This window comes from Manacus vitellinus, unplaced genomic scaffold (genome assembly GCF_001715985.3).
Source record: "Manacus vitellinus isolate BGI_N305 unplaced genomic scaffold, ASM171598v3 scaffold_10_pilon, whole genome shotgun sequence".
Classification (NCBI taxonomy): Eukaryota; Metazoa; Chordata; class Aves; order Passeriformes; family Pipridae; genus Manacus; species Manacus vitellinus.
In genome coordinates, this window is record NW_021938838.1 from 90,349 (window position 1) to 111,513 (window position 21,165).

The 21,165-nt window shown below is 36.6% G+C and overlaps 1 protein-coding gene across 2 annotated transcripts in view; it reads left to right on the forward strand.

The window, feature by feature from the left end:
* Positions 1-58: 58 nt before the first annotated feature.
* The window catches only part of DUS2 (dihydrouridine synthase 2), a 35,056-nt gene continuing 13,949 nt past the window's right edge, over positions 59-21,165 (forward strand). The window contains exons 1-16 of one of the 2 annotated variants that reach the window (XM_018082262.3): positions 62-120; positions 265-404; positions 1,204-1,249; positions 2,778-2,869; positions 3,811-3,854; positions 4,670-4,730; positions 5,139-5,186; positions 6,984-7,049; positions 8,766-8,836; positions 9,317-9,403; positions 9,486-9,654; positions 10,628-10,749; positions 13,419-13,562; positions 13,932-14,019; positions 14,651-14,724; positions 15,948-16,451. In XM_018082262.3, coding sequence (XP_017937751.2) covers positions 282-404; positions 1,204-1,249; positions 2,778-2,869; positions 3,811-3,854; positions 4,670-4,730; positions 5,139-5,186; positions 6,984-7,049; positions 8,766-8,836; positions 9,317-9,403; positions 9,486-9,654; positions 10,628-10,749; positions 13,419-13,562; positions 13,932-14,019; positions 14,651-14,724; positions 15,948-16,185 — 1,473 coding nt within the window. In that variant the 5' untranslated portion in view covers positions 62-120; positions 265-281 and the 3' untranslated portion in view covers positions 16,186-16,451. Of the gene's footprint in view, positions 121-264; positions 405-1,203; positions 1,250-2,777; positions 2,870-3,810; positions 3,855-4,669; positions 4,731-5,138; positions 5,187-6,983; positions 7,050-8,765; positions 8,837-9,316; positions 9,404-9,485; positions 9,655-10,627; positions 10,750-13,418; positions 13,563-13,931; positions 14,020-14,650; positions 14,725-15,947; positions 16,452-21,165 lie in introns of those variants that run through there. The other variant, XM_018082267.3, reaches the window with a different exon arrangement.

Consider the following 21,165-nt stretch of genomic DNA (forward strand, 5'->3'; position numbering starts at 1 on the left):
GCGGGAGCAAACGCGGCCCTGGGGGGCTGTGGCGGAGACGGCCCGGCGCCCCTCACTCGGGGGAAAGAGCTCGTGTGGCGGGGAGCATCTCCCGGTTCCGCTGGGCTCCCTCACGGCTGGGTGAGCGGCCGGACCGGCTGCCGAGGGGGCCCTGTCGGGTATGACGGGGCACCCACTGCCCCTTCCCGCCAAAGGACAGATCTGGGCGTTTTGCCGGTAGGAAATCGACGTTCCATGGCTGTCCTCCTTGGCTTTCTCTTTCAGGTAGTACAGCAATAGGAATGACGGTGAACCCACCCCTGTGTTTTAGAGGAAAGAAGATCCTGGCTCCAATGGTGCGAGTGGGAACGTTGCCAATGCGCCTTCTTGCTCTGGACTATGGTGCTGATATCGTGTACTGTGAGGTATGGAGGATGAGCAGATGAGGCAGTCTTATCTGCTCAACATTATTATTAAGAAAAGAAAACTAGACTCTGTTTATTGTAGGACTTGTTCTTATTGCACATGTTTGTCGATTAAAAAATTGGAGAAAGAAGAATCTCTATGGCTTAAGGCATTTCTCTTTGAGAGTTCTCAAGTTATGGCAAATATATTTTAAGCCTATTCAATACTCTAAGTTCATTTAGACAAAACACCATAAGAGTTTCCTCCCATTGTACTGTTATTTGGGTTTTGTTGGGTTTTTTGGGTGGTTTTTTGTTTGTTTGTTTGTTTTGGGTTTTTTTTGGTTTTTTTTTTGTTTGGGTTTTTTTGTTTGTTTGTTTTTAGTATTTTTATTTTGATTTTTTTTGGAGTAGAGTCAGAACTTTGATAGAAGTTTTAGACTGACCTTCTGTTTCACCTGATTAGTTTTGTACATCCGTATATATCCCATCACAGCACCGCTGTCCTTCTTGCTTAACCGCTTTTCTCAAAGCTGGCTAAAATTGAGACTCCGGTTTGCTGCAGATCGTGTTGGTAGGACTGCTCTGTAACTTAAGGTACTTCCAGCCTAAACTGTTCTGTGATTCAATACTCTTACATTCTTATGTTCTGTTAATATTTTGAAACTTCAGCGTGTTGTATATTAAACTCTTGTTTTAATTTGCTTTCTTTTTCTATATTTAGTCTCTCTAGATAATTAATTATTAAATGGGCAACTTTTTAGAGCTTGCTGGCTGAAACACTTCAACTCACTGAGGTTTTTTTATCTTTCCTCCTCAGGAGCTGATTGACATAAAGATGCTGCAATGTAAGAGGGTTATAAATGGCAAGTATAGCATTTCTTTTGATAGTACCTGTAAGCAGTCTTTTTTCTAATCAAGAGAAAAGATAATTACTTCTCTGAAATATTTTTCTAGTGATTATAGTGATGTACCAGAACATGCAATCTCTCTGAACTGTGTCTAGGGACTTAAAGTAAGCTTTTGAAGTGCTACCCTAGACCTGTCTGCTGCTCTACAGTTTCAAACTTTTGGTTTCCCTTCTAAAGGGATTTCAGTAGTTCATTTAGTGTCCCTCAGGAAAACCATAAACATTTTTGGAGGACATAGCTAATGTATTAGTAACAAACAGTTTGTTATTCTTTTTAGAGTCCTAGCACAGGGTCCTTCTCCACCATTGGCTTAGTTTATTACAAGGATTCAATGAGTTTTCTGTTTGAACTTTTTGACAGGGTCAGGTCACTGTGTGTAAGTATTTGCCTCCTAAAATGGAGAACTGTAATTTTACCTCCTGGAATGGTGTATTTCTCTTTTTCTTAAGAAAAATGGGATCAATGTTGGAAATGCATTGCTAATGTTTCAGCATTGTGCTTTCTGGCACCAGGTGAAAGAAACTAGTAGCTGGAATAGACTGGACTTTAAAGTTCTAGTGCATTGTTTAAAATGTTAAAGCTTTCCATTTTATGTGGAAAGACAAAGACTAAAATTGTAATGAACAACTAAACTTCCTAATCTTCCTCAGTTCTGTATCTACATACTGGCTCCAGCCTCTCTACTGCCTTCATATGCTATTGTAATGAAGAGTAAACAGTAAAAAACTCTAGGGGTTGTTTTTGTTGTTGTTTTGTGGTGTTTGCATTTTTTTTAAAGAAATTTTACGTGTGTTTGTGCTAAAATAAAATCTAATTTCCTGAGTAAAACTATTAATATTAGATACAAAGCCTTTTAATTTTTTTTAAAGTTTGATAATGTCCAGGGAACAAATTTGTTTGGACAACAGTAGAGACAGTTTCCAATCATGAGGTTTTTTAAATGTTAGCTGTTCGTGACATTATAATATACACACCTCCAAGTGTAATGCAATAAGGAAGCAACACATACAAGGTCTCACTGTTCATCATTTGTTTACTAACTTGAAGTCCATGGGGTAGACTTGGTTTAACATGATTGTCACCACAAGTTCTTAAAATTATATGCTGAGACATCCCTGCCTGAGTGACATAGAAACAGTTGTTTGCAGTGTCCTTGTTGGGGAATAGAAGTTCACTGCAAGTCTACTCTCTCCTCCTGCCCTTTCCCAAAAATAGTACTATTAGGTTCATTCTGGGTGAGTCATCAGTGGTCTTGTTCTGGTGCTGATGTCCAAGGCTGAGGGGCACTTTGGGAGGGAAACAGCAATGTGCAAGAAATGTACTGCAAGGACATATAGGAGGTAGGCTGCCATTAGTTCTGCTCTTCATGGAAGACTTCTTTGATAGCATTTCATTTATATACAAATTACATAGTCCTATGACTTTTTTATGTTTACATTTGTATATAATGTTCGTCTGTTTTATCATTTCTCATTTCATGCAGAAGTACTTGAAACGGTGGACTTTGTTGCACCTAATGAAAGAGTTGTTTTCAGAACTTGTGAAAGGGAGAGGCAACGTGTCGTCTTTCAAATGGTAAGAAACCAACTGCAGGTACTCTGCTAACAACATGGTTAAACAAGGCAGTGCTAGTAACATGTTGATCTAAGTCTAAAGCACCTCTCAGTATTGCAGACTGGCAATTTCTTGATGCTTCAGATGGAGGTAAACCTTCACACCAAATGTGTTAGAGAGTTTCTGATCTGTTGGTACATATCCAAGGAGATGCTACATTGTAAACTCTCCTTACAGCTGTTTTCAGAAGAGGTGATGAAGATGAATTGTGCTCTGTGACAGCAGCTTGTTTTTGTAATAAATATCTTTGATTTTTTTCCAAACATAGATGCCAAAAATAAATTGTTTGATCACATGTTTAAATCTTATACTGTCCTTTGAAACAGTCTCACTGGAAAGGCTGAAAGAAATAGCATTGTTTAGTATAGATAAGAGAGGATTAATGTGTGCACTAGCATTGCACAAATGGATTAAAGGCTGCTGGAGAGACAAGGATATTAATTTGCTTTTAGAGACCACTTTGTGTAGGACAGATGATGATGGGATTGGAGGGAAGGAGAAGTGTGGACTGTATTAAATGCTGAAAAGACCTTTTTCAGTGGTAATGGTAGCCCTGAAATCGGTTGCTGGAGGCTGTAGAATTATTAGTGAAGCTTCTTAAGAACATGGAAAATAGATATCTTAGTGCTGATGGGCTAAGAACATTTGATATTGCTGTAGGTAAAGGAGGTGGACAGACCTCTTAGAATCCTTTTTTTGCATTACCTTTTGTCATTCAGTAGCTGAGTCTAGGCCATGCTTTAGCTAAATATTTTAACTGTCCAGTGTTCTGTGATGAGTGGGTCTCTGTCTACACTAAATGTTAGAGCAAATATAGTTGTACACATGTGCAAGTGAGCACTTCCTTTTTTTAATTAATTTGTGATACTTTGTAATTATACATCCTCTTGTTCTACCAACAGGGTTCAGCAGATGCTGAGAGAGCCCTGGCAGTAGCTAAGCTTGTGTAAGTTGTCCATCTCATTTCCACCACGGGTTTATTTGGGATTTTTTGTTCAGAGGAATTACTGTGGAAGACAGTTTTTTATGATTGAGAGGTTAAAAGCTGGTCTTCGTAGAATCAGGAAAAGTTCTGTAGGAGCTACACAGTGAAGTGTAGCTTCTGAGAAGGCCAGTGGTGTAACGATGTAGCTGCAGCTTCTACTTAAAATAATTCTTGCTCAAAGCAGCAGCTGCATAAATTCTGTACTGGTATTGATGGCTTTTTGCTGGTGTGAGTGTGCCCTTGATCTCCCTAGCATGAAATTTCCCTGGGTATTGCACAGCTGCAAGTAAGATCAGTATGCCTGAAAAATGTCTCCTACTGTTTGTGGTTTAAAGCCTCCGATAATGTATTGTGTAGAAATGAAAAGGGGCTCTCAAAAAGGTGTTTTGAAGCCTTAATTTTAAATAGATAGAAGTTTCAGTAGGACTTGCTTTAGCGACAGTGGTGGATTAGTGATGGATATACTTATATATAATATATATACTATATGTACTTAATCGTATATAAACATATTTAAGATAAGTACTTGCAGCTTCTGCACAGCATTGGTAATTGAAACCTGTAGAAAGACTGATCTTCAGATCCCTGTTAAAATGTATGTATGCAAGTTGTATGTATGCAAGTGAGAAGCTAAAAATTCAGAAATTCAAATAAGAACCACCTTAAGTTCTCATTTAAGCCTTAATGATGATGGAACAAGTTACCTGGAAAGATATCTATTTCCTGATTCTTGTTCTAATGTGCTGAAAAATATTTGTTTCCTTCTTCTTTTTCAGAGAGAGTGATGTGGCTGGTATTGATATCAACATGGGATGCCCAAAAGAATACTCTACTAAGGCAAGTGGATTTTGATTACTCTTAAATAAGCTTTTTCTTTCTTGGAGATATGGAATACGTGGTCTGTTAAAACAATAAATCTGTTCAGGTGTCACTTAATGAGAAGAAACTAGATGATTACAGTTGCTAAAAATAGCTTTTTGAAATCCTGTCTGCTCCATAAAGTAATGAGAGCAAATTGGTGCCCCGAATTACTGCTTAGTTATTTCGATACAATTCTAGCAAATGTTGCACCAAAGTGTTCACAAATGCTCCTGTATTTTCAATTTTACCACTTTTTCTGTCTTTTATTTCTCTCCCCCCCCTTAATATAACATTACACTTTTGTGCTGGTCTGCTATTAGGCAATTTAATTGAGTTGAAAAATGTGTTTGCCTAGTGTGTAACAGTTTCTGTATATTTTCCCAGGGAGGGATGGGAGCAGCACTGCTATCTGATCCTGACAAAATAGAGTCTGTAAGTATCACCTTGTGGCCTTTGAACTGCTTGGAAAGTATTGTGCACTGTCCTCTACTGGAAGCAAGATTGAGTTGCATAGAAGACAAATTTTTTTGAGCCAATTTTTTCGAGGCCTATATGGTTTTCCATGAATTAAGTAATGTGGATGATACCATCCAGAATGAAAAGGTAATTTGTGAAGCATAAGGTGATGATAGCTGAAAGAAAATAAATTTCAGAGTGGGAATTGAGAGGAAAATATTGAGCAAGCTAGAACTAAATATTGCAAAAATATCTTTCACGGAAATGAGAGGCAGTTGTAAATATGATTGCTAACAGCTTCCCTTCCCCTCTACAACCATTACATTTTGTTCTGATCTTTAGAAGAGTGGGAAACTCGATGCTCAAAAATTTGGAATTGTTCTTTTCAATTGAAGATGTTAATAGGCAGCAAAATCTTAGGCATTAAAATTACTCTTAGCAAACTGCGAGGGATAACTGAACTCATAGCCTGCAAAAGGCAACTGAAACTACAGCTCCAGATCAAGCTTACCATGTGATTAAAAATGATTTGGTTCTCACATTGGAATCTTTAATGAGGCTGACACAGAAAACTTTTAAGATTTGCTTATGGTGCTATTGTAAAAAAATGTAGTGACAATGTTTGAAAATTATGTCATTTTAGTTTGATTTATATCCAAAAAATACAACTTGAAAATACTAAAGAGAGGAGTTTTTTAGATAATTTTCTTGGATGCTGCTGTTTATTTTGAGAAAACACTACTGAGGAAAGGTTTGAGTAGCCAGTGCAAGGTGACAGAAATTGCCAGCTGTTTTAAGTACAAGAACTTGAGTGCAGCTATAACAGCTCATATCTGTATTGGGAACCTAATAAGTGCAGTAACATTAAACAAAATTCAAGTTCATAGGATACACCATCCTGAAAGCATTTATTTGCAGTTCCATCCATTTTATGTAAGAATAACATGCATGATAATATCTGAGAAAAACGGTTGAAAAAGAAGGTTTTTTTCCCAATAGCAGTCAAGATCAGCTTGCTTCCACTCCTTTATTTAGAGACCTATTGGTTACTGTATAGTCATACAGTGATTTAAACGTGTATAGGCCATTACATGGCACTTTTAAGTAAGGTCTGTTGGACTTAAATTCAAGCTGTGAAAAGGAGATTCTTTGCATAGCTTGGTTTTTAAATTATTAGACTAACAACCACTCATTTGCCTGATTGTTCCAAGTTTGTTGTAATGAATAAAATGTGCTTTGTGTTAAGCATGGAATTCAGTTTGCTTTCCTTAAGAAGATTCAATGGTGTAGCTTGAAATTCCCCAAATTTTTTTTCCATTTTGAAGGCTTTCTTATTTTTAAATAAAAATCTCTTTTTAGGGAATACTTACATTTAGTTTTTATGAGAAACTCACAACTGGAATATAAGATGATGGTGAAAACAGCTGCATGAAAATGAAAAACCTTTGCACTTTATTTTGAAATTATTAGTTCACAGGTCACCTCATACTAAAAGCAGTGTTGAAAACTCCAGCAGCAATTAATTGCTCTGTAAATTGAAAAAAGTTGAAATAAAAAAAATGGAAATAAAAATGGCTTAGACTAGAAATAGGTTTTTATATCTGTTGGATAAAATGATATGTTCAATTACAGATTGAATGTGTCTGTCTAGAATGTGAGATTTTTTTATAGAAGAATAGTTCTAATTTCTTTTATCTTCAAGAGAGAAAGGAGGAGAGCTTTAGTAATGTCACTGTTGTGATCACATTTTTGTCTTTTTCTTCCTTTTTCCAGATATTGACTGCCCTTGTTAAAGGAGTTTGTAAACCGGTAACCTGCAAAATCCGCATTTTGCCCTCAGTAAGAACCTAAATCATTATGCTGAAGTGTTAAGTTGTTGTTTATTTTGGTGATTTAATATCAGTTATAATATATGCGTTCTCATATGTTGTCATTTTAGGCCTGTTGTGAAATAGTGCTTGGGGTTATAATTTCTGTTTGGAATGCTGTCCCAGGCTAAAGGGTTATCTGACCCACAAAATGTATAGAGACTGTGATTGTGGGCTTGTCAGATTCCATGATATGCAAGGACACAGAGGCTTTTATCCTCAAAATTTTTCAACTAAGTGATTTTTAAGTCATAGAGATACAAGAGAGTGTAGGACACCACCTCTCGAGCAGCCAGTAGCTGTTGTTAATTCCTATTTTTCAACCAGGGAAGCCAATAGATGATTATTTTCTGGTTTTTCAGACTAATTTTTTTTTCCAGACTGTTTTTCTGTTCTTGCAGTTAGAACAACCAATGGAGTTACAGATTCTTTCTTGTACAGGATGTTTTCCCTGTTTTCCAGAGTTCATTTACAGCTCATGTAGCTTCCTTACTGGATTTTTTTTTTTGCAGTTGAATTCCCTACATATTTTTAAACCTCCAAGGGATGATGGGCCTTCTCTTTAATAATGACTGATTATTTTGCCACTATTTATTTTATTACCTGCCTAGATACTGCGATTGCATATGACCTGAATAGATACTTTGGTAGATGAATGAACTGTACCTGAACCAGCTATTGTTCAGAAATCATTTACATGTGCACTTAAAAAGGTTAGATGAACAACTGAAGCCTGTGGGAAAAGAATAAAAAACCCCGTCTAAGATGATTTTGGTTCTGAAGTACTGAAGTATTAAATCAGAGAACCGGCACCTCTCCTTTTTATTTTCTACAACTATCCTAGAGCCTCTTCCTTTTTGTTTCAAGCTGTTTCTGCGTAACATGTCATCCATCAGAACAGCAGGTGAGCTGCTCTCTCTGTGTCCATGCCAGCTTGGAGATGTTACATTTTTCAGAAACTGAATCTGCTGTTTTTGGGATGACCTACAGATGTTTCTCCAGATTTTGAAAAGAAAATTTATCTTTTTTTCATTCTCCCTTTCCCCAAAGCTGCATAAGACAGGCTAATGCAGCAGTGTGCCACATTTCTTTCTGCCTTTAAAGAGCATCTTACTTCTTTGAAGATAGACTGGGAGCTTCCCCTTTTTCCCACTGGGTCTTTTGATTCATTGGTCATGTATGAATATCATTAGAATTTTTTAGATACTGGTTAACATTTTTAAGACATATATATCTGAGAGGGATGTTTATAGATGTGTGATTGCATGTTACGTTCATTTCAGAAGGTATCCTCTTACTGAAAAGCATTTTAATTACAATTTACAGGGTAGTCATTAGAGAGGACTTGCTAATCAAATGTTCTATATCATTTTCAAATGACAGTCCATAAACTTACTGGAAAATATTCTTCTGCCACAGAGTATTATGTTACCTGATTTGAGAAAGTTTGCAATCTATGGTTTCAAGGAGGCATTGAAAATGGATTCTTATTTTTGGCGTAGTACGTAGTTCTTAAATTGAAGTATATATTAAATGGTTATGCGTGTTGGGTGTTATTGATGAAATACAGGAATCACATTCCTCTTGAGGAAAGAAAAGACTTCCAGCATTTGTCTGTACAATAATTGCATGATGGTTATTCCTTTTGCTTTGAATTAAAATCTTGTCATTCTGTCTTATCCCTCAGGTTGAAGATACTGTGAATCTGGTGAAGAGAATAGAAAAAACTGGTATTGCTGCCATTGCAGTCCATGGGAGGTAAATTGATTTTAGGCAAGAAATACTTAGATTTTTTAGTTTGTTGATGAACAGAGCACAATATGATATGACTAGAGTATTCTCTACATGCTAGATGTAGTACATGGTTCTGATTTCAACCGTTAACTGAACTGGTGTTGTAGAAAATCAGGCCACCAATTAGGGAATTGTACTGCTTGCTGCTGTTTTCTGAAAATTTTTGTCTCAAAGACCAAATAAACCTAAAATTATCTGCATACTCTGTATCTAAAAAATGCTGCTTATCTGGATATGGAATTACAGTAACAATATCTTAAAATGTGTTTGATAGGAAATAATTTTGCATTTAAAGAAACAGCAGGAAATTATATCGAATATATGAAATAAATAAGTGGAAACAAATATATCCCAATACTCCTTGTGTCATGTCTGCTGTGATTTAGAGATCTACAAATTCCACAGGAAATCTTTGGTCTTGTCTTTCTTTTGTTTGTTGGACAGAAATAAGGAGGAGAGGCCTCAGCACCCTGTGCACTGTGATGTGATCAAGGCCATATGTGAAGCCGTCTCCATTCCAGTAATAGCAAAGTAAGTTGGACAAAGTAGCTCGTTATGTCCAGATGCTGGAAAAAGATCCGTGATTAATTAAAACAGTGTTGTTAATTTTTAGTGGAGGATCTCATGACTTCATCAAAGAATATATGGACATAGAGACCTTCCAGAAAGCAACAGCTGCCTCATCAGTAATGATAGCTCGTGCTGCCATGTGGAACCCATCTATCTTCAGAAAAGAGGGGTTTTTCCCCTTGAAGGATGTCATGCAAGATTACCTTAAATATGTACGAGTTTTTTTAAGATCTCACTTGTTAAAATTGTTTAGAATTGTTAATCCAAATCTTCCTGGAGTGTCTTAACTCCTTGTCATTTCAAAGACTTAGTTTGGGGATGTTTTAACTTAATGCATATGACATGAGTCTTTCAGATCAACCACTGCTTCTTCTGTTTGACTTTGTTCAGAAAACAAAAGTTCAGAAATCTGTATTCAGTTTTTCTTGATCATTCTTTTCTTCTGTACCATGCTTTTTAGCCCTAGTTTCTTGGGAACATTTATGACATTTACAAGGCTATCTAAAAATGTCTAGAAATTTAAGAAGAATATGTAGACCAGCTCTTTTGAAGTTACAAATGTACAAATTGAACAGATTATTATATACAGCATACAGTATTGAACAGAAAAGTGAAGGAATATGAAATAGTTTCTGCTAGATTCATTTTTAGAAATTAATTACTTTTCACAAATATTGTCAATAATTATTCACAGCAAGGAAGCAAAGGGAATGATTTGCCAATAAAGTAATGCTGTATTGTAGTACTGTAACTCTCTTAGCTGAGTCACCTGGTATATAAAGTTTTATCTGTTATTCAAAAGACACTATTTTAAGGATGTAATAGGAAATTAATCAGAAATCTGTAGCTTCGATCATGTCATTAATTCAAAATGATTTGGTTTTTAAAAATTCAAACTTGCCATTTACCAGTTACTTACTAAAATAACAGTGCATTGCTAGTTGGTGACGTAAACTGGTCAACTCTTTCTTCACGAGTATATGAATAAGTTGAATTTTTGTTCATGAAGTCATGCCAAAATAATCAGATTATAGTCACATTCATAGTGGTGTTGAATATGTTATCGAGGAAACTGCACTGTGATTTGCCTTTCAAAAATGATTTTGAAAGTTATCAAGAGACATAAGCACAATATAAGATAAATTTGTTAGGTGTGTTTTTAAATGCTTTGTGTCTCTCCTTCAGGCAGTGAGATACGATAATCACTATACCAACACAAAATACTGTTTGTGTCAGATGTTAAGAGAACAGTTGGAAACTGCTCAGGGTAAGAAGCTACATGCTGCACAGTCCACACAGGAGATCTGGTAAGCTTGTGCTTCAAACACAGGAATTATACTCTCTGTTAAACTTGCACATCACTTCTCTGTCTGTAGCACTGCCTGGCATTTCATACCTTCAGAAGTTGCAAACCCCCTAAAAATGTACAAACAAAAAAAATCCAGTTAGTAAGATGTGAAATAACACAGTAAATTTTCCAGGTTTCCTTCATACTCAGATTTTAAATCTTTTTAACCCTGAAATATTCAACTAATTTCAACTAAAATACTAATTTGATTGGTGCTTCACTGAGTGACAGGCATTTATTCAATATTTACATTAACTGATCAAGAAAAGTTTCAGCATTCTCTAGTGTCAGTCTGGAGGTTAATAGTGTGGAGCTTGTCTCCTTCCAAGGATATTTATTGGTTTTAATTTTGCCTCTTGCATGTGGGGTTTTTAATGTTACTGGAATATTTACAGCCACATGTTTATTTTAAATGAACACTTAGAGATAAACTCAAAATAATGTATGAGGGTTGTCTGTGTGGTACTTCAAGGTATTTCTTTTGTGCTGCTTTTCATACCTGGAATATATTAATGAATAATGACAGCTTTTTTGAGGAAATATAGTAGCTTTAATGAATCTTGTCATCCTGGACATCTGAAACAGTCTGGATGAAATTTCTCAAAGGGGAGAACAGAAAAGGAAGAAGGAAAACTTTGTGAGAAACCATAAAATAAGCATGGAATTTAAGAATTCACACAGAATTAGGGGAATTCAGGTTTGGAACCATCCCAAACTGAACCATCCCAAAATAAAGGTCTGAGCTTGCATGTGTGATATCCATGTAGTGTGATATAATTTTACTTCTGATGGAATGGAGGGGAAGAGACTCCTTGTTCTTGTAAACAGTCTGAAACTGTTTGATATCTTATGTGTATGAAAATGGATAGAAGTGTTGAAAGCTTGAAATATTTTGTAAACGAATTTATTGTTTTCTCACAAACCCCCGTCAACATTCTCTTCGTGTTCAAAATTAGTGGAAATGACTGCAATCTTTTTGCCAGTTTATTGCCTTTTACCAGTTTTGGCTTTCTATAAATACTTCTGTCCGTGATTATTACATTTCAATACAATGAAGGGAATTTGTATTTCATAGATAAAAGGAGCTATCCTCCCTTAGTCATAAAGGAGCAGTGGAATCCAGGAACAACTTTTAAACTTTGCAAGTTACTTTTCACTTTGGCAATGTAAAGAGTTGAAAACTTTTTAATATGGTAACACACTATCTATTTTGATTGTAGATTTCCAATTTGAAAAAAAGATAGATAATATAGATTGAAACTGAAACAATCTTTTACAACTTCACATAATTCCTAGCCAACAGGGTGGTGCATGAACAGTAGTTCATAGTATGTAAAGAAAAGAAATTGTAGAGTGAGAGTCAAGCCTTTAAACAGGTAATTAGAAGTGTCACAGTTTATACACATAAACACTGGATAGAGATCTAGTGTAAAACTTTTGGGTTTATGTGCTGTGCCTGACAATTCTTTAGGAGCTTCCAAAATTGAACTTTGTCAGGTTTTGTACATGTAAGGCAATACCAACTTCAAACTTGGCTTAAGCAGTGTGCATGAGAGGGGGACAGACACTTGAAAATTTTTGAAACTGCTTTCTGTCAACAGACTCGGTCCTTTAAGCCCTGTTCTGAATAGCCTGCTTCATGTCCAGGTAACTGAAGAGCATTCTGTTAGTTAAAATGCACCTGTGCATCTTCAGACAAAAATGGTACTCTCTCCTGGTGGTGAGGGCACGTTACAGCCATGCGAGGTTTAACCTCAGTACTGAATGCAAGAGAACAGGGGCTGCATTTTGGACTAAACATTTACATACCAGTACATAATAAATTGCCTTCTCTTAGAAGTGTAAGATAACATTGTTCAACTTCTTTGCTTTTCCTCTTGGAGCGTTGGAGATGGCTTTGTGGCCAGTGTTCATTTTACCATTGAACAGCCCCGTACCAAAGAGGGTTCTCATAACAGTCAGAAAGTAAAAGTTTTCTTGTGCTGCAGGTTTTATTGCTGTTATTATCTGCAGAAAATTAATAGTCTCAGTTTTACAGAGTAGATCCAGCTTGCCCTGGATCTGAAATTTAAAAGGACTTGAGAATCCTACCTTTGACTCAAATCCTGACGGCTTCCTCCCTTATATTTACACTTGTGAATAATATTCTGATGCCAGAAAATCTGAGATTTTGAGGGTTTTGGATGTTATAGTGTTTATTGCTTATGGTATTTTTAAATACTATAATTAGAAAAAGCATCTCTTTCTTACTTCTTGCTCATATTGCCCTTGTGGAGCTGATCCACCAGGAGTCACACGGAGATGTTTTTTGCCAATTCATCCACCTGCAAGTTACTGATTGAGCTAATAACTTGGACATTGCAAGACCTGTATTTCCGATTGATTCTGCCTGGACTTTCAGGCTGCAAATTGCATATGTAGTGCTGGTATCACAACAGTGTCTGATAAGAATTGAAAGAGAAACTATATAATGTCACTTTGCAGAATATAGCCACGCTTTCATTTGATTCTCCATACACATATACTCTCTTTAATCACAATTGATTTCTGTATTTATTTTTCTCTACCATAATGTGATACAAAAATTCATAAACCGATCTCTAATATGAAGGAATTCTGTTTGAACAGTGAAGTCTTTGAAATGGGTGACTTCTATGAAGAAACAAGAGCTATTTTTGAAGCAAAGAAAATGTCTTTAGAAACTGAGACACAAGATGAAGATGACCAAGTAGATGATCCAGATGTAATAAAAATGACTGTTAGATTTGACAAGTAAGCACACAAATTAAGTTTTTCACTATCTTGCATCTGTGAGTAGCAACTGTGAGTTTGACAGTGCCTGACAGTTTTTGAAAATAATTATTTGCAAACCAGCACTTACCGAGTGAGTTTTTATGAGGCAATACATGTACATCATTACATAATCATCACTCTTCCTGTGCAATTTGTCTGTTGTAAGATGTTCTTTAGTTCCAGGCTTACTGTTACTTGAGTTATCTAATGAGGAAACAGCATTTTTCTCATAATTTGAGCTGTAAAGTTAAACCTCAAATAACTGGTAGAAGTAATATAATAAGCAGCACTGTCTGTTTTAAAATAGAACTTTGTGCACAGTTGTTGACCACAAATTTTTGTGTCTAGGCGAGAATATCCACCACAGATTACTCCAAAAATGTGTCTTCTGGAATGGTGTAGGAAAGAAAAGCATCCTCAGCCTGTTTATGAAACTGTGAGTCAATGAAGAAACTCTTTAAAAACTTCCTCTGCCTTGTCTATGAAATTAGGTATTTTAGGACTCAAGGTAGTGAGGAAATTCTACTTCCCAGTCTGGCATAGCTCCTTGAGGAAGCAGCTTCAGAAATGTTAACACTCATAGGTATGAAAATAGTAGCTTATTTTATTTGAAAATAAAAAAAGTCAGACCTTCCATCTGGTTTTGATTCACGTGTGAAAGAAGTTGCTGTAACTACAGGTCATTATGTAGAAGCTGATGACTGACTTTCTTTTACTACTTCTGTGAAGTAAAGAATTTAGACTTGGAATGTTTTCTCTGTTGTTGCACATGGTTATGGGTAGGAACTGTATGGGACAGGAGCAACTTTTTTGTTAGATGAAGGCATTATTTGATTATTTTTTATTTTTGCAAAGCAAAATACTTGCAGTTTGGACAATTTCTTCTTATATTTTACTGTTAAATATGTAAGGTTAAATTTGTGGTGTGAATTACAGTAATTTTAAAGCTGTTACTTGTTGTTCTTGTCTCTACACTTATCAAAGAATCTTGATGATGTTGTTTCTTCTGTAAATGACATGACTGCTTTTTGATACCCCCCCTCCCTTTTAATTTTTTTTTCCCACAGGTTCAAAGACCATTGGATAGGTTATTCTGTTCAGTAGTGACAGTAGCTGAGCGAAAATACCGATCAACTCTATGGTAAGCTGTCCTTAATGGTTTTTCCAGCTGGATTTTTGTTTTTGAAATGTTGCTTAAAATACTTGCAATATTAAGAAACTTGCATTAAAAGGGCACTCCGGTCTATTCCAGTTGACTTTGATATAGGTCAACTAAAAACTATGTTCTAAAGCTACCTCTAGGAGGGAGAAAGGTTTAAAAATTTCTGAGAATTGACTGTGACGAGAGGAAGTAAGCATTAGTGTAATCAAGTAAATGGTTACCGATTTTAATTCACTTTGTGTGTTAGTCCACAAGTTCTATTGGAAGGGGTGCAAATAGGTGACACAGTTCAGTTCTGTATGTGTTGAGTTCAGAAACTAACCAAAGGAGGCAGAGGGGAATGTTTAGGGGGAAGTGTCTTCAACCACCACAGCAGATCCGTTCCCAAAAAGAAATCAGGATTAAGTGTCTACACATAGTGAAGGAGAGGACAGTGCAGTGGCTTCTTGGGGATCACAGTTCATTAGCAGTTACATCCAGGGCTGCTCTAATGTTTCACAATGCTATCCTGTACAATCATCCATTAATACTGGAGTTGACTTGAGGTATTTACACCTAAGGTGATCTTGATTTAACTGCACATTGAACATTTTAAAGAGGACAAACGCACACAACAATTGCTGCCTTGCAACCTTTCTATTCAGAGACTTTAGGAAGTTAAGCTCAGCTGATATGAAACTTTGAGAAGAAAATGTTTTCAAATACTGAATCTCACAAATGGGTGATCTGCAGAAATGATAGAATTTTTATTATTACGGGACAGTTCCTACTTTTGTCAGCGTCAATGAACTTGTTCGCCTGCCACAGTATATTTAAGCCTGAGTCTCTTTCAAGAAAAGTGATCCTTCATAACCCAGTTAGTTTTGTTTAGTGATCAGATTTGTAAAAGTTAACTTTCTGAGGATTGTGACCACTTGGGCCAAACACACATTGACTTTGTACCTTTGAAATGGAGAGTGTTTGAGGCACAAGACCTGATAGAAACAAATTTTCAAGGAATATTACATCAGGAGTGATGCATCAACACTTGACACCTAGCAAGATTCAAATAATTTCTGGAACTGACCTATTTTGTTCTTCTGCTATGAGATGACTACAAATGCTCTTTGTTTATGATGTTGCATCAGAGACAGGAAATTCTCTTGGCAGTGTAGAGACTTCAGTTTCTTCTTTTACCTGTGCTCTGTCTGCTTGCTCTTCAGGGACAAGTCCAAGAAACTAGCAGAACAGGCTGCAGCTATTGTCTGTCTGAGAACATTGGGTGTTCCAGAGGGAAAGCTGTGTGAGGGAGAAAATCACCTGATTAACAAACGCAAGAAGGAAGACCAGGAGTGCTTGAATAACAAAGACCATGGAGAAGATCTTGCTGAACCTTCCCATAAAAAAGCTAATTTTATTGAAGAAACTTCTGACAGGAATGTGCCTAAGATGCCACGATAGCATGGAAATTAGAGGTTTCATGCCTATGCAGCTACAAATTATCTCCTATTTGTATATCTTGTTGTTCACATTTCATTTGGATTTTCTCAGAGACAGATGAATTCCCCAGGTATGAAAAATGCCAATGGGACGTTTACTGTTCACCACTCACTATGTCCCTATGGTGCCTTTCAGACAGGATAAATTAGGAACTTGATTTTAAAGAACATGGAGAAGATTATCCCTGTTAATAAATTTTTTTCAAATATCAGGTATTTTCAAAGCAATTTTGTCATTGGTTTTATTACTTGTTTTTAAGAAATCTATGGTGTGCTGGTAAGTGATGTATTAATATTAATATATCATCTATAAGCAGATGGATTCCTTATGCAACTATGTAGTTAGAAAAATTAATGTAGGAAAATTATGAGTTTTATGCATGCCTTGCAAGCTTTGTTTACGCCCATCAGGTATCAAGAAAAAGTTTTTGCAGAGAGAAGGACTTAACAATTGTAACACTAAGCATTAAAATAACATTCTTCTTTCATAGTTTCAACTACATTTTTCTCTTCAGAGACATGACAATAGAATTAACCATCCTTTCCTGGTCTTAGGTATTACAATTATGTCTTTCCAGTGGGGAATTGAAGCCAGTCTGGTAGCCATGAATTTGTTGAATGAAGGCACTTTCAGATGTTTTATTCTTTTGAACTTGAACGTCCTCATAAATGTCTGCAAGTATATTACTTGCAATAATGGGAATCCAAATATGGCCTTTTATGTTCCTGAAATGTGACCTTGTTTGTCTCAGTAATTAGCTGTTGGTGATGCTGGTGGTCTCAATCAAAGATACATGTTCTCTTCTTCATTTTCTATCATCACAGCTTCCTATTAAAGTAAACTATAAGTACATGCCATATGCCAAGAGAGGATACAGACCCAGTCTGATTCACAGCAATCCAGCTGAGCTTGTCTTATTTTGATTAGAGTTCCGAATCCCCAAAAGAATGCCGAAAGAATTCAGGGATTTCATTTACTAACGGTTTATTTAAACAGTGGTTTAATTTCCCTTAACAGCTGAGGGATCGTGAGATTATCAGTTCTGTTCTGAAAACAAAATGACAGGAATATATCATGCCAGGATCTCTAAAGTACTTTGTATAAAAATGTACAAAATATAATTCATTTGGATGTTGTTCAGAAATACTCTTCCTATATAAAATTTTGAATCTTTTCCTCAAGTGATAGTGCTGACACTAAACCATTCTTTGAAAAAGGAAGAACGGTATCTCACCAGTTCAGAGCTGTGAAATTAAAAATTGTGTATTCAGAGATAAAATGTCTGCTGTTCACATCAGAGTAATGTATAGTAAATATATGCAGTCTAAGAAGAAAGCTTTTCATGTTCATTTTGGACATTGCAGTAAGTGCAGTTAAATACACTTACATTTGATATAACTTAAGTGCTACTCCAAAGCAGCAAAAGCATTTGCAGTATTAATCAGAAATTTCAGAAGTAGCAATTTTTCTATTGTGAGTTCTATCTGAGTATCTTGTTTTTGTCAGAACTGTTTGGGGCCATCAAAATAGAGAAAAAGTAGTTGTTAGGTCCTGTTAGCAGTGTGACTTGCAAGGTCTAATCTAATAGAATCATAGAATGTTTGGGTGTAGAAAGGACCTCTGAAGATCATCTGGTCCAAACCCCATGCTCAAAGAAGAGTGAACTGGAGCAAGTTTCCCTGCACTGTGTCTAGCTGGGTTTCATGCATTTTCCAGGACTGAGATTCCACAACCTCTCTTGGCAACCTGTTCTGGTGTTTGAGCACCCTTATGATAAACAAAAGTGGGGGTTCTTTTTCTTCTTCTGGATAGAATATCCTTTATTTCAATTTGTGCCCACTGCCTCTTGTCCTGTCACTTAGAAGAATCTGGCTTTGTCTCTTGTCATCACTGGCTGTCTAAAATGCAAATTGAATCTTTGGATATTATAGGTGATGGTGTCTAAATACAGTGTAGACTTGTATGGCAGCAATTACTGTGGATTGGTGGAAGTTAAAATGGACTGGGAGCTAAGGCCCTCAGTACTTGTACCTTTTTTTTTCTCCTCATATTTTGTCACATGATGCAAATACTCATCCTCCTGCCTCCTTAGTGAGGTACAGCCTACGTAGACTTTTTGTATTGTTTCCTTCCAGCAAGTGACTTAATGCAGTTCAGAGCACAGGATTATGGCGAGAGCCAGGTGTTCCAGTGGTGCTTGAGAATGTGGAAATCTTTGGTTTATTTGAACAGCTGAGCAGATTTCTGCAGCATGCTGTCAAAAATTCACATGAAACTGTAGTTGAAGTTTGATACCTAAACAAAGGTTGTATGAGCACCCAGCATGTAGGTGCTTTACCGGCAAAGCGTGGTTTGGTTGATGAAGAGAGCTGGATAACACTAGCTATGTAGTTCACTATGAGCTGAAACAAATGCTGTGTTAACACAAGTCTGCAAAGTGTATATATTGTATTTATATTAAATCAAATGGGTGCTAAAATCTGAGAGGATGTTTCTGTTTTCTGATAAGTGCATGTTTCCAAATCCTTCCTGAAATTATTACGTGGTTGCCAATGTGTAGCTCACTGCACTGGTTGTACACATTAATGGAGTTGTCTGTGCTGTAGTTATGGATAGGACAAACAGAGCCTGTAAAAGTGAGAGTGAGGAGTCACTCTGTTGGGATGAGCTTTCAATGCTAAATATAAAAGGACTGTAAATTCTGGTGAGTGGCTAGAAAGCATAACATGCTCGACACTCTTTATGGATCTCAAAAAGAACCAAAGAAAAGTTGCAATTGCATCTATGTCTATGTGCATGTCAGAATGTTGTGATTTAATGACTTTCTGTTACATACTTTCATTCCTCTTAAATCTGTTACAACTAATGTGTGATGATCTATCCTACTTCGATAATTCAATTCACCCTAACCAGATAGAATAATTGTATTTATCATGTATGTTCCCTTTTCAGCACTGATTTGAAAGTAATTACTTCAGTGACCAGTGCTTTTCTTCTAGAAATTGTTCTATTCACATTACTTTTAAAGAGCAAACCACACTGGTGACTCTGTATTAGTTTCTCCCGTGCTTCTGTTCTCTGCTGTACTTACCGTAAACAGAAGATGGCAGGTTTTTTTTTTCCTTCCCAAAAATATGCTGACTTCTGCAGTATTTAGTGATCCAGCCATTGCACTTCTGCATTCTTGCATAGGGTGGCAATTGAGACCACAGTTGGGTTGGAGGATATTTAGCCTCACTTTTCAGAATTTTTTTCTCAGTTTTAATGTGGTGTGAATATGGTACTTGGTCAATACTGATCAGAGCTATGCTCTATTTTAAGTATTTGCTTAGTGAAAATGTTTCACTATTAATCGTATGGAACTCAGTGACGCAACTGGTTTCTTCTTTCCCAGGGCCACTGTCAGTGAACAAAAAAGCAGTTTTATTTTTTACTTGATATTGATGCTGCAGAAAGTATTTGTAATGATACCTGCCAAAGTATGGTCTGTGGTTGTTGACAGAACTGTAGCTTGCCCTCCCTTTAGCCTACATGTTCTCTGATTACTAGAAACCTGAATGGGAACACAGAGATATTTTTACTAGCCTTTAGCGTGGATGTACTCACTGTGGGGCTACCTCCAGGGCCTTGCTGGTTGGAATGCTTTTTGGAATGTCCTGGGCTCTGAGCCCAACCCTGCCCTGGAATGTGAGGTTAAATGTTGGCGGTTCAAATACAGAGTTTGAATATCAAAATCCTAGAGTTCCCCAGTACTGCAGTTTCAGAAACTGGCAAGTGAACCACATGTCAGCTCAGCTGCTCGCTGATTCAAAGGATGAGCATGCCTTGGGCTGCTGGGGAAGGAGGGGGAGGTAGGACGTTGTTTGGTTTGGTTTGGTTTTTACTTGCCCGTTATGACCCGCAGAAAACATTCTTTTCGAACATGTCAACTGGCAAGATTGCAAGAGGTCCCAAACAGGTGTTAGCTAGAAAAACATCTTAATTCACAAAAGCATTTTATTCCTACTTCTTTAATCAAACCTAGGAGCTCAGCATAATGGGAACTGTTGCTTTATTAAACTAGAATCTGCTTATATTTGGACTCTGAGTCAAGATGTGATGTCAGTGAGATGGCCTGGAAGGCTTAAGTTCCATCTGTACCACAGTGCAGGAGGCCAGTGTTTGAGGCTTTTACTCAGAGTTGCTGATGACAAAGCTGATGAAAAACATTAAAAGCTAAACATGAAAAGTAAGTCTTTGGTGAGGAGGGAGTGCCTTGTGTATTGTTAAACAACAGTTGCCTAGGTCAGTTAAGGAGAAGAATTGCTGAGCTCCAGAGGGAGTCTAGTTCAGTCATCCGTGCTCAAAGGAGCACTAACCTCAGTGGCTTTTATGAGAGAGGCTTAAAAATATACATCACTTGTGGTGTTCACTTAGCTCCCACTTGAAACTGTTGCAGGAGTTAATGTGAATCTGCTGTTAAATATCTATTAGTTAAATAAATAAATAAATACTTTTCCCTTGCCCTGGCATGGTGGAAGAGTCTCTGTTTTTCATTTTTAGAAAATTATTGTCTGAGAGAGATCCTCTTGTGAGAGTTTACAGAGTAAAGAGAGAGTTTACAGAGTTTAGAGAGTAGTACAAATCTGACACTTTACTCATTTTAACTTATTTTTCCTTGATAAGCTCCATACATTTTTTAATGCTTATGTCATTGTGAAAAATGAAATTAATATAATCTATGTATAAGAGTGAACATGGATTTTTTTATTAGTATTCTATTGCATAGAGCTGACAGAACTGGATTTGAATACAGATCTTCAACTTTTTAGCTATTTTAAAACTGTATAAACATGCTACCTTTCCTAGTCCTGTTTTCCGTTGCTTTGCAAACTTATCTATGCAGTGTTAGGCTGCTGCATGTGCCATGCATGCCCGTGTACTTGCCACTGTCTGTGCACA